General features: G+C 47.6%; 1 protein-coding gene across 1 annotated transcript; it reads right to left on the bottom strand.

Annotated features, from left to right (window-relative positions):
* Window positions 1-9: 9 nt before the first annotated feature.
* Window positions 10-15,056, bottom strand: hpse (heparanase). The gene is made up of 12 exons (XM_086153015.1): window positions 14,869-15,056; window positions 10,915-11,030; window positions 6,945-7,061; window positions 6,016-6,189; window positions 5,775-5,946; window positions 5,411-5,458; window positions 5,179-5,272; window positions 4,996-5,102; window positions 3,402-3,516; window positions 3,100-3,221; window positions 1,803-1,949; window positions 10-607 (listed from the first exon to the last, which is right to left on the bottom strand). Exons 1-12 carry the CDS (start codon window positions 15,054-15,056, stop codon window positions 448-450), a joined length of 1,560 nt encoding a protein of 519 aa, XP_086009141.1. The 3' UTR covers window positions 10-447.
* Between the last annotated feature and the right edge of the window lie 1,285 nt (window positions 15,057-16,341).

Raw genomic sequence — 16,341 nt, 5'->3', positions numbered from 1 at the left:
TTAGTGTCTTTTTAACCAACTTTATAAACCGGAACCACAATTCCAATAAAAAGTGCCAGTGTAAATAATAAAGAAATAACGAGAAAGAAACACCAAATAAACTTAAAAAAAGTAACTTCTTCTCCCGTAAAGGTTTAAATGTAGTGTCTCTCCTTTGAGGTCAGAGTTGATAGCAGATTGGAACCCCCCGAATTCACAAAACTGCAACTTTACTTTAATACTTTGTAAATACTGTCAAAATATATAAAAGTAATCCTCTATTAAATTAATACATCATATCCAGGCAAGATAAGCGGCTAACCGCTAAACAGAACTGTTTCTTTTTGCCTGTGCAACGTATTGGTGTCACCATGGTAACATTAGCACCGTCCACCAGAGGCGTGATGCTATTTGATTGACCCCTTGTTAGCATACACGCTAAAAAAAAAAAGAAAAACAACTTTAGCGTCAGTGGCAAGCTGCGGCGTCAATTTGGCGGAAGATGTAGAAGGCCAGTGAGAAGCCCGGCAACCGGATGGTGTCCGACTTCGGGAGGGGGTTCGGGGTCAGTGGGGGGAGGGTCCGGTCGTCCACCATCTTCAGAACATCTCCGTTCAGCATCACAGACCTTTAGGAGGCAGTCACACAGGTAGCGGTTAGCTACAAAGGCTCCACCTCGCCGAATAGTACCGCTCCCCAGTGCCTCGGCGAACTAGAGAGGCATGCTAGCATACAGCTAGCACGCACTTAGCTGTATGCAGTAACATTTTAGTACACGGCTAACATGAACAGAAACACAGAGCTGTATGCATTACCGTGCTAGTAAAGAGCTAACATTAATAGAAACACTTAGCTGTATGCTGTTCCATGCTAGCACATCGCTAACATTAACAGAAATAATTAGGTGAAGGCAGTACCATGCTAATACACGGCTAACGAACAGAAACACTTCCCTGTATGCAGTACCATGCTAGCACACGGCTAACATGAGCAGGAACACTTAGCTATATGCAGTATCATGCTAGTACATGGCTAAAATTAACACAAATAATTAGGTAAATGCAGTACCATGCTAATACACGGCTAACATGAACACTTAGCTGTGTGCAGTGCCATGCTAGTACATGGCTAACATGAACAGAAACAATGAGCTGTATGCAGTACTGTGCTAGTACATGGCTAACATTAACAGAAATAATTAGGTAAATGCAGTACCACGCTAATACATCGCTAACATGAGCAGGAACACTTAGCTGTATGCAGTACCATGCTAGTACATGGCTAACATGAGCAGGAACACTTAGCTGTATGCAGTAGCATGCTAATACATGGCTAACATGAGCAGGAACACTTCGCTGTATGCAGTAGCATGCTAGTACATGGCTAACATGAGCAGGAACACTTCGCTGTATGCAGTAGCATGCTAGTACATGGCTAACATGAGCAGGAACACTTCGCTGTATGCAGTAGCATGCTAGTACATGGCTAACATGAGCAGGAACACTTCGCTGTATGCAGTAGCATGCTAGTACATGGCTAACATGAGCAGGAACACTTCGCTGTATGCAGTAGCATGCTAATACATGGCTAACATGAGCAGGAACACTTCGCTGTATGCAGTAGCATGCAGCCAACACGAAGTGGTCCCCCCAGCTGAATGTAGTAGCATGCTGGCAAACAGGCAAGTTAGTTAACTAGCAGCTAATTATCTGTCGCACTGGGGCTTTTGTGTCTCAATTTGACTTGACGCTAAATGGCAACGTGATTGGTCACATGAGTGTGTGTGTGTGTGTGTGTGTGTGTGTGTGTGTAGGAGGGGTTACCGGGAGAAGAGCCCCTCCTTGCCCACCATGTCCGACTGCAGGACAAAGGCGTCCACTGTGCTATTGGAGAGCTGCGATGGGAGGCGGACAGTGGCCGGCGCCCACCCCAGGTTCATGGTCATCAGTGTGACGCCCCCCTCTGGGTAGCTGCAGGACGACAGGACGTCCTGGTCACGTGATGATGTCATCAAGATCATCCGGTGAAAAATCACCAAAATGACTGTATTGCTCTTAAAATAGAACGGTGCGGAAATCAGAGTTGCCGTGACAACCACTGCAATTGGCATGGACACGGGCTGGTTTAGCATAGAGCTAACCAGCCAACAGCTGCTCAGGTGCAGAAGTGCCCATCGAAGAACCCTTACGGTATGCTTACTTGAACAGACAAAGAAAAACATAAGCGACAAAGGCTCGTGCAGGAGAAGCACGGTCCAAACGCCACCTCATCAGAACCAGGTGATTGGTCTGTGTGATTACCAACCTACACCCTCCTTCGCTCTGATTGGTTGTAGCTGTGGCTGATCGCGCCGTACCTACGAGAACCTGAAGTCATCCGACGGAAGAGCAGAGTGGAACTGTGGCGTAGCAGAACTGTAGCAGTCTGTAGCATCACTTCATCTAACTCCCATCCCACCTGCGGGGCATAGCCGCTAACAACATTTAGCATTGCACCTTCAACATCTGGATCTGACACTTAGCACCTCTGGAACATTCTGCGCTAACTCCTTCAAGATAGCTCCTACTCCTTATCTCTTCCTAGCAGTCGGCAAGTAAACAATAGCTAGAAAGGCGCGCTAACAATAGGTGTCGCTGAAACCCCAAATGATAACATTAACTAGCTAGCTAGCTAGCTAGCACTTTCATACAAGTAAAATAAATGGATGAAAGACTAGCGCACAAGAAGGGACGTTCTTTAATGGCAATGAGAGGAGCTGAAACCTAAGATGATACATTTAGCTAGTTAGCGGTTTGATACAAGCAGGGTGGACTAAAGAGTCAACAATTTAACATTAGCGAGCTAGCAAGACTGATGAAGGCACACTCTTTTAGTAACAATAAGCATGACTGAAAGTTCAAATATTAACGTTAGCTAGTTAGGACTTTCATATAAATAAGATGAGTGAACTAAAGTCTCCGCCTGTGCAGAAGCTAATCTCTTTTAATAGCTGTACAAGAGGATAAAAACAGCTAGTTAGAAGACACGGAGCTACATCCTCCTGCGCTCCAATTGGTTGTACAATGTCGCCACGGCAACAACAGCAAGAACCATGGGAGAACCTGAAGGGAGAACCCTCACCTCCTCTTGTTGACACAGTGCATGTACAGGCGAATCCTCCTGCTTCTGTAGGGATGATCCAGATGGACGTCCAGAACTTCGGTTCCTACAAGGCGCTTATAGAGGACGGAAAGCCAGTAATCCTGCGAGACAAGGGTGTGGGGTTACTTCGCCCTCGCCATGACGACATGCTTGCTACTCTAGCTAAAAAAAAAAAAAAGGGGCTCGCGGCAAAGATACCAATAACTTATTTGGAACTAACTCAAACGATCGATAACTACAAAGTTGCTTGCGCTTCAAATCTGGAGATTAAAGTGTCTCACGGGAACAGGGTCAAGATTCTCGTCCACCAGGTGGTACGTCCCTGAGCCGGCCAGCGTCTGCCGCATCACCACATCCAGGCCCAGCTTGGCCGACAGGCCTAGCTTGTCCATCCACCTACGGGGAGAAGGAGGTTGAAGATCCTGCTTCGGAAGCCGGAGACGAAGACACGCGACGGCGGTGTCACGTTGATCGCGAGGCGTCGGGTTGAGTCTCCGGTGGTTTCCTCAAATCTAATTTAGGTCTCTCACGGAGTTGAGCGGCGACCTCAGTAGGGGGAAGCTCTGCGCGCCATGAAGTTAGCAGATTTGCTTAAACGTCTCGTGCACGTTGCACGTGCGGCCTCTCAGATGAGCCGAAGACAAAACCGGTTTGGCGTCAAACACACTGCGATAGCATGAGCTAGTTAGCACTTTGATTGGGGATGTAAACAACTGCTAGCTGACAAGCAAAGACAGAGGAAGCCATGGTAGCAATAAGCGCTAAAACCCCAAAATAAGTTGAAATTAGCGAGCTCACAAGACAAGAGGAAGCCGCATTGTTTTAGCGGCAATAAGTGGCGCTGAAACATTAGCTGATAAAGTTAGCTCGATAACACTTTGACACAGATGAGATGAGTGGACTAAAGACTAAAGCTTAGCTAGCTAGCAAGTGAAGATGGACGAAAGCGCACACTTTTCGTCGCAATAACTGGGTCTGGATGCTAAGATGATAACATTAGCTAGTTAGCACAAGGTGAAGAGGCCTCAGAAAGATGGAGTGAAGACTATGCTTCCAACAAAGCAAGCCAACATTAGCAAGTTAGCAATAAGAGACGAAGCCACATTGTTTTCAAATAGATGAGGGGACTAAAGACTATGCAAGATAGCATTATCTGGCTAGCAAGCGCAGACAGTGGAAACTAATTTCTTTTAGGAGCCCAGTTAGCAGAGACTGATTTTGAAGTGATCACAAAAACCAATGACAAAGCTCCCGAAAGAAAGGGCAGTAACGCTAGCAAGTTAGCATGGATGATAACATCCCTCTGGAGTTGAATGGCTAGAGAGTATTCAGGGGGTTGTTGTTAGGTAGCTTGTACTTCCGAGTGCACCAACTTTGGAGTTTTCCGAGATCCTGACACGCCGCCTGCTACTAGGTAGCTCTAGTGGCTAATCATGGAAAAACACGAGTGAGGTATGCATGTTCTGGATTCGCCCATGACTGGATGGAGGATGTTGTCGGTGAGATATGGTGACGAAAAGCATCATCTTTGAGAAGACAGGAGACATTTACGGGAATTTGGTGCGGCGGACGCCGGGAACGTCGGACGAGGCGTTCATAGCCGGTCGGGGAGAGTTTGATAGCTTTAAAAGGAGGAGCGGCTTCACTCCGTAGCGAAATGAGGCCATAAAAGTGTAGCAAAGTCACATGTAGCAACACATTTTAGCATTAAGTGTGTAGCCAGTGAGCTAAGTTAAGCAATAGAGAACCAAATGGAAAAACTTGAGTTGGTCACAAAACGGATTAAACTCCTCGGTTAAGGTATTACAAGTAACGAACCGCAAATCATCAGGTAAAAAGGAAGGAAGTACCAAAATGAGAGTGTCTAGTACTCACATGAATCCCGCTGCAAATCGATCCGAGAGGCCCGGAGCTCCGCCTCCGTAGGCAGAACCGGACTCCCCCAGCCAGACTGGTTTGCCTGGCGCCTCGGCCTCGACCACCTGGACCGGAGCGAGAACCCTCGTCTTCAAAACCAGGGACACTCAGGCGGGCAACCCCTAGAGGAACCCGGGTTACCTCCAAAACTTGGTTGATCTTCATCCCCAGGACGTCCAGGAGGTCCGGGTCGATGAAATCCTCCAGCGCCGCCTCTCTCCCGTCCACGTAGTAACTTCACAAGACACCCAGCGCCCCCGGTGGACAATCAGCGCCATTGACTAATACCCGATTGATAGTCAATCGGCGATTCAAGTAATGATTTGAACTCGGTATGTTCCAGAATTTCTTGTCAACCGTGAATGGGACTCACTGGTGCCAGGTGCAGGCGTCCAGGGCCGCCTTGCCAGAACGCAGGAACCTGGAGAACACACACATGCTAAGGGGCTGTAGGAACAATCCAGTCCCATTGGATGTTGGTATAACAACAATAACAATGTTCTGCCGCAGCAAATTTTGAATCATTTTTTTTCCTTTGCATCTTAAAAAGTCATATTTTTCAAAGTTTCCATTTCTTGTATTGCTGCTGTTGACGTTCATTCGACCAATTTCTGGCTTTTAAGCTACAAAGCTTGCAGGAGGTCACCTGATGTGCGGCCCCGGTCCTGAAGCACCTTCACCTCCCTGACCTTTGACCCCCCCCCCCAAAAAAAGATGTGGTGCAACCACCACCGCACCTGTCCAATAAGAAGTGCCTGCCGGGTCTGGGCTGGCTGACATCTGGCCCGTAGAGTCCAGCGCCGTGATAAACCTTGGACTCGGACAGAATCTCCCGCAGGTGCAGGAAGTCCCTTCCGAGCTGATCCGGGTCGACAGCAAAGCCCGCCTTCTTGAGGTAGCTGTTTGGCTCTGAGGTCACATGACAGAGGTTAGAGGTCAGGGGGACGGTATGTTTGCGTTTGTGGTGGCGGTGCGTACCATTGCCGAGCTCCCAAGATATGTTGTAGCCACGCGACTCGCAGTAGGCTAGCAGAAGCTGGGCGTTGCTACTGTCCCAGTTGCCGTCCGGCGCCCTTTTCAGGGCGTTGAGCCCGAAGATCAGGTCCAACCCCGAGCAGTTCGCGAAGGAGTTCAGCAGGTCCACTGTCACTTCTGGGCGGACGGGACACGATAAATATCCTGGTGATTAGCAAGCCGGTCGGCATTCGCGCTTGTGTGTAGAGAAGAACCTGGGCTTACGAGCACCCCTGATCACGAAACAAGTCGGCTTGCGAACGAGTTTTCAATCCAAATTTGAATCGAGCGGCGAACGAGTTTCGGCGCGCGAACACAAAAACAAACTTACTCGCGGACTGTTGTGGTGTTGTAGCGTAGCGGCAGTAGAGCATGCTACTCTGCGTTATTTACATCATTCAACGTTGTGTTCTGCCCTTAAAATGCTTTTTTTTCCAGCAAACTAGCCCTCATTATGGTGCTCAAAAAAGTTAAGAATGCTAGTGCTAGTGGTGCTAAGAAAGAAGTTAAGAATTACAGTGGATCTGAAGAATATTAGCTAATCGTGAGAGTGGTGATGCTATTACAGATCTCGCTAATGCCTGAGTCAACTATCTGTGTGATCCTGATGAACAAAGATGGGCTAGCGACAGCCGATGTGGCTAAAGGGGCAGCTACGTTAGCAAAGCAAAGGTCTCAAGTCTTAGAAGAAGTAGAAAAGCTGTTGCTAGTTTGGATTAATGAAAGATAATTTGCTAGTATTTTAGCCATAAATAAACCCCTCCAAAATATAAAAGAACGGATCAATGGGAAAAATTGATTCGGTTTCCAACTATTTCAATTTGTGAACGGACTGAAAGAACAAATTAAATTTGTAAGCCAAGGTTCTACTCTATTTTGCTTGTTTGCCTGACCACTGTAGTTGGCACGTGAGAACTCCCGCTTGCGAAGATGCTCCAAGAAAAGTACCCACTCCTCCTTTATGGTGTTCTTGAGCCGTGGTGGCAGCTCCTGCTCCACACACGGCGGGTCTGGACACGCCGGGAAAACAAAAACAGAGAGCCTTCAATGTCTAGAACTGAAGGAAAACAAAGTAAATAGTAGTTTAGCTAGCAGTGGCTACAGAAGTAGTGACCACAGAAATTACGGTATTAGAAGAAGTAGCTACAGAAGTAGTAGCAGAAGTACTAGTAGTAGTGTTGGGAGCAGTAGTAACAGCAGTAGCAGTAAGAGCAGTAGTAGCTTAGCTAGCAGCAGTGGCTGTAGAAGTAGTAGTAGAAGTCTTGACAGCAGAAGTTAAGCTAGTAGTAGGTGCAGCAGCAATTAGGGTAGTAGTGATAGAAGAAGCAGCCGTAGTTTGGGCATCAGAAGTAGTAGCATCAGTAGTATTAGCTACAGCAGTGCTAGTAGTGGTGATAGTTGGGGGCAGCGTGGCGCAGGAGGTGGACCAATTGTCTTTGGAACCTAACATTCCTGTGTCAGGTTCGATTCCCCTGCTCCTCCGAGTGTGTCGAAGTGTTGTTGAGCAAGACGCTGTACCCCTAACTTGCTTCCCTGGCGCTGATCGACGGCAGCCTATCGCTCGTGGTTCATCCCCGATGGCTTAAATTATTATTATGCTAGCAGTAGCAAGGCTAGTAGCAGCAGCAGTCACCATTATAGTTGCAGTAGTAACAGTAATAGCAGTAATAATATCAGTACAAGCACTGTATGTTAGACTGGTGCAGGACCAGAGACGTATGTTAGACTGGTGCAGGACATGTATGCTAGCTGTGAGACACTGGTACGGTGTGCTGTAGGGGTAACAGAGAAGTTCAAGGTGAAGGTGGGACTCCATCAGGGATTAGCTCCTGAGCCCCTTCTTGTTCGCAATGGTGATGGACAGGCTGACAGATGAGGTTAGACAGGAATCCCCATGGACCATGATGTTTGCAGATGACATTGTGAGAGCAGACAACAGGTGGAGGAAAATCTAGAGAGGTGGAGGTATGCTCTGGAAAGGAGAGGAATGAAAGCTAGTCGCAGCAAGACAGAATATATGTGTGTGAATGAGAGGAACTCGGGTGGAGCGGTGAGGCTACAGGGAGTGGAGATCAAGAAGCTGGAGGATTTCAGGTACTTGGGGTCAACAGTCCAGAGCAACGGAGAGTGCGGAAAAGAGGTGACCAAAAGACAGCAGGCAGAACTGGAGGTTGCAGAGATGAAGATGTTGAGGTTCTCTTTGGGAGTGACCAGGATGGATAGGATCAGGAACGAGTCTATCAGAGGAACAGCACGTTAGATGTTTTGGAGAGAAGGTCAGAGAAGCCAGACTGAGATGGTTGGGTCATGGACAGAGAAGGGATAGAGAATATATTGGTAGACGGATGCTGGAGTTGGAGCTGCCAGGCAAGAGGTCTGGAGGAAGACCAAAGAGAAGATTTATGGATGTCGTGAGAGAGGATATGAAGGTAGTTGGTGTGAGAGAGGAAAATACAGAGAATAGGGTTAGATGGAGAAGGTTGACTTGCTGTGGCGACACCTGACGGGAAAAGCCGAAAGAAGAAGAAGAAGCAGCACTGGTAGCAGTAGTAATAGCGGCAATAGAAACAGTAGCGGCCTGCAACAGTGGTAGCGGTGTTGGTAGCTGTAGTAGCACCAGCAGTAGATAGCGGAAGTAGTAACAGTAGTTGTAGCTTAGCTAGCAGCAGTGGCTAGTAGTAGTAGAAGTATGGATGGGGTTGGGATAATCATGGGATAACCACCTGGCACCTGCAATACTACATCTTGTCAGTTGTGCGCCTCACTGGGTCCTGGGTATGTGTCGCACTGGACGAAGGGATCCCGGGACTCTGTGAGGGTCTTCTCAAGTTTTGCTTTGGAACATTTGCATTCCTCCACCAAACTTGTTACTGGCAGAAAGAGGGCGCCATCGCCGTATAGTCCTATGCTGGTGAGGCATCAGCAGCGCAGGTGAGCCACTTCCTCACCTGCGCATTCACTGGTTGCTCAAGCTGCTTAGCGTAGGTGACCTCATAGATGGAAACGGGCCATATGAGGCAGGGCAGCAGTTGGAACTGAAAGCACCAGAGCTTCAGCTTTCCCGCTGATCTGCTTGAATCCATTGATGGTATCCTGCCTGAGTTGTTCTACCTGTACAGCATCTTTAAGCTGCGCAGGGTACCACTGGCCAAGGCTTTTGATTGGCATTTCCAGGATTGTTGGAATCTGTTCATTGTTGACATGTAACCCCTCTTCTTGCCTGCTTTACTGTGTTCTCTACTTGGCTCCATGTGGGGGGGCTTGACCTAAGCTGGTGCTGAGGTACTTGGATTGGTTGCATGTCATAAGGGATGGTGGCAGCCACATGCCTCTGGTTGTCGAAGTAGGTCTTTGCCAGGTGTTCCTTCAGTTCCCTCAAAGGTACTGTGAGATTCCTTGTTTCCTACTTGACCTCCTTCTTCTTGTGTTGCTTTTAAGCATTCTGCTCTGTGCAGTGTTGCAAGGCACTGCTTGATGTCACCCTGTAGCACCTCAACACCTTCCCTTTCCCCATCTGTGGGCTCTCTTTTAATCTCTTGCTGCCTCCTGGACTTCAAGACACACATTGGTGATGACATCACTGGCCGCAGGTGATCACGCTACATAGCTCGGCCTATCCGTGCTGCAGGGATTTTGGCGCGCTCAGTTGTAGTTACTGTCGTGATGGTACGTCATGTGATTTCTTTCTTAATATTTTAATCCCTTCATACTAATTATGTCGGGCAAAAAAAGAAAGCGGTCGGAAGAACACGTACAATACGGATTCACACGTATGACGGAACGCGATTGGAGTCGATGTCCTAACTGCGTGATTTGCAAAGACAAGATGAGCAATTCTAGTCCAGCGCCGGCAAAACTAAGGGAAGGCTTCCTTCAGCTGCATGGAGATGGGAGCTACAAGAACATAGCGCTTGCTGGATTCAAGGTGAAGGGAGCCAGATTCCATGAAAAGGCTACTCCGCCTGTTCTTTGTACCCATCGACGAACCGATCCTCCATCCAATAAAGAAGGGTTCGGTGAATGCGCATGTAAAACACGTGGGGTTCAGTACCTCCAACAAGGTTAAGAACCACTGGGCTATGAGATGGACGAGGTCCGTGTTGTTGCCCACTCCTTTTTCTCCTTTTGCTGGCTGTGGCGGGATGGGGTCTGGACTCATGTCCGCTGGTGGCAGGGCACTTGGCTGAGCTTCATCTGGGGTGCTGATACCCTTGATACCCTGCCACAGGGCCTCATCCCACTGATTTGCTCTTCCTCTGAGGAATTAGCGGTCAACATGGGGTCTCTTGAAGCTCTTACAAGTACTTTTTTCTACCCTGGTGAATCTTGAGACCCTTCTCCGATTTCCTAGCCACAGGTGCAGCTTTGTAGCATGTGTCTTGCCAGTGTTGTTTGTCCACGGATTTCCGTTCCAAGGTCCGTTTCCCATGTGGTCAATTGGTGAGTCATCTTCCGCCCACAGAATCAGGTGGTATTTTCCCCTTGTTTTTTTTTTTTGTGGCAATGGGTCGGTGGATCCGTGTCATTGTATCATGAACGTCTCCTGCTGACATGGGTAGCTAGCCCATGCCGTCCCCGTCGAGGCTCGTTAGTAGCAGTGGGAGTAGTCGTAACACAAGCAGTAGTAGTAGCGGCGGCGGTGGGGGCTGCACAAGTAACAGTAGTGACGGCAGCAGTAATTGTTGTAGCAGTAACAGTAGCTACAGGAGAGGTAGCACAAGTAGCAGCAGTAACAGTGGTAACAATATCTCGAGTTGCTGCAGCAGTGTGGATCCAAAGCTAATTTGTCCTACAGGTTTTTTCGGATGGGCTGTCGCGGTTGCCGTCGAGACGCAGGGGGGGGGGGGGGGGGTCAAAGGTTACCTGAGCTTGGGTGTCCCCGGCTGTTGGGGACGAAGGTCAGGAAGTCCTGCATGCTGCCCCCGAACCTGACGTAGGCTGGGGCCAGCTGGCGGGCCAGTGTCCGGACCCTCGGGGAGCTAGAAGGCAAAAGAAGACAGGAGGTGAGGTTGTGCTCCCTGTGGGGGTGGTGAGGGTGTTGTACCTCGCAAGGGGCGCAGTCAACCAGCGTCAGACCCTACATAGATACTTATGCATGTGGTCAAAATTGTTGGTACCCCTTTGTAAACTAAATAAAAACAACTAATGAAACTGACCTGGACAAAACTTTTGAGGCTATCACTGCAATCCAACCATTTCTGTTACTGTAAGAGACTTTTGCACTGCTCTAAAGGTATTTTGCACTTCAGAGTCCTCCAATGTTCCGCTCATAGCCATTCTTGGGTGTTGTGGGTCATTAGCCTGTTGTAAGAGCTGTGACTGAGACCAAGCTTTCTGACACGAGGCAGCACATTTCGCTCCAGAAGGCCTCGATAGTCTTGAGATTTCATTGTACCCTGCATGGATTCAAGAGACCCTAAGCCAGGTGCAGCAGAGCAGGCACATAGCCGAGACTCCATGTGTCACGGTAGGGACAGTGTGCTTTACTTGGTACGCTTCATTTCTGAGAACACAGGGCCGATGTGACTAGAAGCTCCAGTTTTGTCTCATCTGTCCAAAGGACATTGTCCCTGCATTTTTTTGGCTTGTCAATACACTTTGTGGCCAGTTACACTTTTTTATGATTTGCTTTCAACAGTGGTGCCCTCCTTGCTCATCCACTTTGGCTCAAACAGCGACGGATGATGCGGTCTAACGTTGATGTACCTTGACCTTGGAGTCCACCTTTAACTTCTTTGGAAGTTGTTCTGGATTCTTTGGTTACCATCGGTATCATCAGTCTCTTCAATTTGCCACAGATTTTTCCCTTGAAGGCCACATCCAGGGATGTTGACTACTGTCCCTTGAACCTTAGACTTCTGAATATGTGTAACTGTAGTCACAGGAACATCAAGCTGCTTGGGCTTACAAGCTTCGAGCCGCTAAAACATTTATCCTAGTCACATCAGACCAATGAAATGACCAGGAAATTCTGAGGTTGTTCAACTCCGACACTGAAGAACAGGAGGAAGCCCAATATAGCGATCAGCTAGCCGGTGGTGCTTATATTGAGGTGCGCTCAATAGTCCGGAAATTATGGTGATCAGTAGACACAAGTCCATATGGTCAAATCACAAATCAAACATAAAAATCAGATCATACTGGATCGGTCGCGGACAGGGTTAACAATGACCGCCATGGGAACTGATGGGGACCGATGGAAACTGGGCTACTATAGGTCAAAGAAAGAGTGGAGGAAGTCGTGTTCGGAAGCAGAGAGAGAGGTAGCAAGGCAAGAGCCTGGGACTGAGAGTAAGGACTTTGAATATTGGGACTATGACAGGAAAAGGTAGAGAGTTGGTGGACATGATGCAGAGAAGGAAGGTGGATATACTGTGTGTCCAGGAGACCAGGTGGAAAGGTAGTAAGGCTAGAAGCTTAGGAGCAGGCTTTAAGTTGTACTATTATGGTACTGACAAGAAGAGAAATGGAGTAAGAGTTATCTTGAAGGAGGAGTTTGTTAGGAACGTCCTAGAGGTGAAAAGAATGTCAGATAGACCTATGAGTCTGAAACTGGATATTGAAGGTGTGATGCTCTATGTTGTTAGTGGCTATGCCCCGCAGGTGGGATGTGAATCTGAAGAGAAGGAGAAGTTCTGGAATGAGTTGGATGAAGTGATGCAGAATATTCCCAGAAATGAGAGAGTGGTCATTGGTGCAGACTTCAATGGACATGTTGGTGAGGCAATAGAGGGGATGAAGAAGTGATGGGCAGATTTGGTATCCAGGATAGGAATGCAGAGGGACAGATGGTGGTAGATTTTGCAAAAAGGATGGAAATGGCTGTAGTGAACACCTTTTTCCAGAAAAAACAGGAACATAGGGTAACTTAAGGTAAGAGCGGAGGTAGGAGCACGCAGGTAGACTACATCTGGTATAGACGAGGTAACCTGAAAGAGATCAGTGGCTGCAAAGTAGTTGTAGGTGAGAGTGTAGCCAGACAGCATAGGATGGTGGTCTGTAGGATGACTCTGGTGACAAGGAAGATGAAGAGGACAAAGACAGAGCAGAGGACAAAATGGTGGAAGCTGAAAAGGGAGGAGTGTTGCATGGTTTTCAGGGAGGAGTTGAGAAAGGGTCTGGGTGGTCAGAGAGAGCTTCCAGATGATTGGACAACTACAGCTAGTGTTATCAGGGAGACAGGTAGAAGAGTACTTGGTGTGTCATCTGGAAGGAAAGTAGATAAGGAGACTTGGTGGTGGAATGAGGAAGTGCAGGAGTGTATACAGAGAAAGCGGTTAGCGAAGAAGAAGTGGGATACTGAGAGGACTGAAGAGAACAGACAGGAGTTCAGGGAGGTGCGGCGAAAGGTAAAGATAGAGGTAGCAAAGGCAAAACAAAGGGCTTATGATGACTTGTATGCTCGGTTGGATAGTAAGGAGGGTGAGAATGATCTATACAGGTTGGCGAAACAGAGAGATAAAGATGGAAAGGATGTACAACAGGTCCGGGTGATTAAGGACAGAGAGGGAAATGTATTGACAGATGCTAGAAGAGTGATGGGAAGATGGAAAGAGTACTTTGAAGAGCTGATGAATGTGGAAAATGAAAGAGAGGCAAGGGTAGAAGAGGTGATTATCGTAGACCACAAAGTAGCAAAAATTAGTAAAAGTGAAGTGAGGAAGGCATTGAAGAGGATGAAGAGTGGAAAAGCAGTTGGTCCTGATGATATACCTGTGGAGGTGTGGAAGTGTCTAGGAGAGGCAGCGGTAGATTTTCTGACTAGATTATTCAACAGGATCTTAGAGAGTGAGAAGATGCCTGAAGAATGGAGACAAAGTGTGATGGTGCCTATTCTTAAGAATAAAGGGGATGTGCAGAATTGTGGCAACCACAGAGAGATAAAGTTGATGAGCCATACAATGAAGTTATGGGAAAGAGTAGTGGAAACTAGACTGAGAGCAGAAGTCGGCATCTGTGAACAGCAGTATGGCTTCATGCCTAGGAAGAGTACTACAGATGCAGTATTTGCGTTGAGAATGCTAATAGAAAAGTACAGAGAAGGCCAGAGGGAGTTGCATTGGGTTTTTGTAGACCTAGAAAAAGCATATGACAGGGTGCCAAGAGAGGAGCTCTGGTATTGTATGAGGAAGTCTGGAGGGGCAGAGAAGTATGTTAGACTGGCGCAGGACATGTATGCTCGCTGTGAGACAGTGGTACAGTGTGCTTTAGGTGTAACAGAAATTCAAGATGGAGGTGGAACTCCATTAGGGAGCACCTCTGAGCCCCTTCTTCTCAGGGGTACCAATAGATAGAAGACTATCGGCCAGAATAAAAGGAAAGGTGTACAAGACAGTGGTGAGACCAGAGATGATGTATGAACTAGAAACAGTTACAATGACCAAAAGACAGCAGGCAGAAAGAGAAGATTTATGGACGTAGTGAGAGAAGATATGAAGGTAGTTGGTGTGAGAGAGGAGGATCCAGAGAATAGGGTTAGATGGAGAAAGTTGATTGGCTGTGGCGACACCTGAAGGGAAAAGCCGAAAGGAGAGGATACAAATAAACCCAGAGAAACGCTAACATTACAAGAAAAGAAACAAAAATCCACTTTTTGGCTTTTGTTGTAATTTTTTCTGCAAAATCTGGCACTTTAGATATAATTTTTTTTTTTTTAATGTCACGTGACCGATGGTTTTGTCTATCCACGTTGCTCTATGTCTATAAATAATGGTTGTTCTGCTCAACACGTGAAGCCGCGTGCCCTCCGCCACTTCCGCCATCCGGCCGCCGCGGGACAGGCGGAAATCGCAACTTCCGGTTCCGCCTCCTCCCTACCTGAGCAACTGGACGAAGGTCTCGCGCGCCGCCAGCCCCGCGTCCACGGTGACGGACAGGAAGCGCGTGTCCACGCGGCGCGCCGCGCGCTCCAGGTCCACGCGAAGGAACGCGTCGGAGGAGCGCGCGACGCGGCAAGCCGCGAGCCCCAGCAATAACAACAGCAGCAGCGGCGCGAGCGAGTCCATGTCCGTAGCGCGCGTGAGAGAATTGACTGGCGGACTTCCTGCTCAGCTGCATTTCATTACAGGGCGCGCGAGTGGCGGCTGTCACGTGACCGGGGTTCGTGCCTCGTGATCAATACAAGATCATCCCTAAACTTTCCATCAATTAATTAAATCTCCGTTCTTTTTATGATCTTAAAGTTGTTGTTTTTTTTTGATAAATAGTTTAAAAAGTAAATAAAAACATTTCATAATCATTTTTTTTTTAACGCATAAACAAAAAACAAAAAAAGTCAAGTCGTTTTTGGAAACATTAATCCAGAAATTTAAGAATTTCAAATTCTAATCTTCTTTTCTGGATTTTTTTCGCCCTTATATATCAAACTGAAACTAAATTTAAAAAAACTAAATTTAATTTTCTCTGTAACACTTTGTGAATTTCATAAGCAACACACTTGTTTATACAAAGTGTCTTCTTCTTCTTCTTCTTTCGGCTTTTCCCTTCAGGTGTCGCCACAGTGAGTCAACTTTCTCCATCTAACCCTATTCTCTGTATCTTCCTCTCTCACACTAGCTACTTTCATATCCTCTCTCACTACGTCCATAAATCTTCTCTTTGGTCTTCCTCGAGACCTCTTGCCTGGCAGCTCCAATTTCAGCATCCGTCTACCAGTATATTCACTATCTCTTCTCTGTACATGACCGAACCATCTCAGTCTGGCTTCTCTGACCTTCTCTCCAAAACATCGAACATGTGCCTTCCCTCTGATAGACTCATTCCTGATCCTCTCCATCCTGGTCACTCCCAAAGAGAACCTCAACATCTTCATCTCTTCAACCTCTAGTTCTGCCTGCTGTCTTTTGGTCACCTCTTTTCCACACTCTCCGTTGCTCTGGACTGTTGACCCTAAGTACCTGAAATCCTCCAGCTTCTTGATCTCCACTCCCTGTAGCCTCACCGCTCCACCCGAGTTCCTCTCGTTCACACACATATATTCTGTCTTGCTGCGACTACCCTTCATTCCTCTCCTTTCCAGAGCATACCTCCACCTCTCTAGATTTTCCTCCACCTGTTGTCTGCTCTCACAATGTCATCTGCAAACATCATGGTCCATGGGGATTCCCGTCTAACCTCATCTGTCAGCCTGTCCATCACCATTGCGAACAAGAAGGGGCTCAGAGCTGATCCCTGATGGAGTCCCACCTCCACCTTGAACTTCTCTGTTAGCCCCTACAGCACACCGTACCAGTGTCTCACAGCTAGCATACATGTCCTGCACCAGTCTAACATACAGTGCTAGTACTGATA

This window comes from Fistularia commersonii, chromosome 9, assembly GCF_037954325.1.
Source record: "Fistularia commersonii isolate RoL2024-O1a breed Wild chromosome 9, RoL_Fcom_v1.0, whole genome shotgun sequence".
Taxonomy (NCBI): domain Eukaryota; kingdom Metazoa; phylum Chordata; class Actinopteri; order Syngnathiformes; family Fistulariidae; genus Fistularia; species Fistularia commersonii.
The sequence above is the reverse complement of the archived record's forward strand: the minus strand, read 5'-3'. Positions and strand labels throughout refer to the sequence as shown.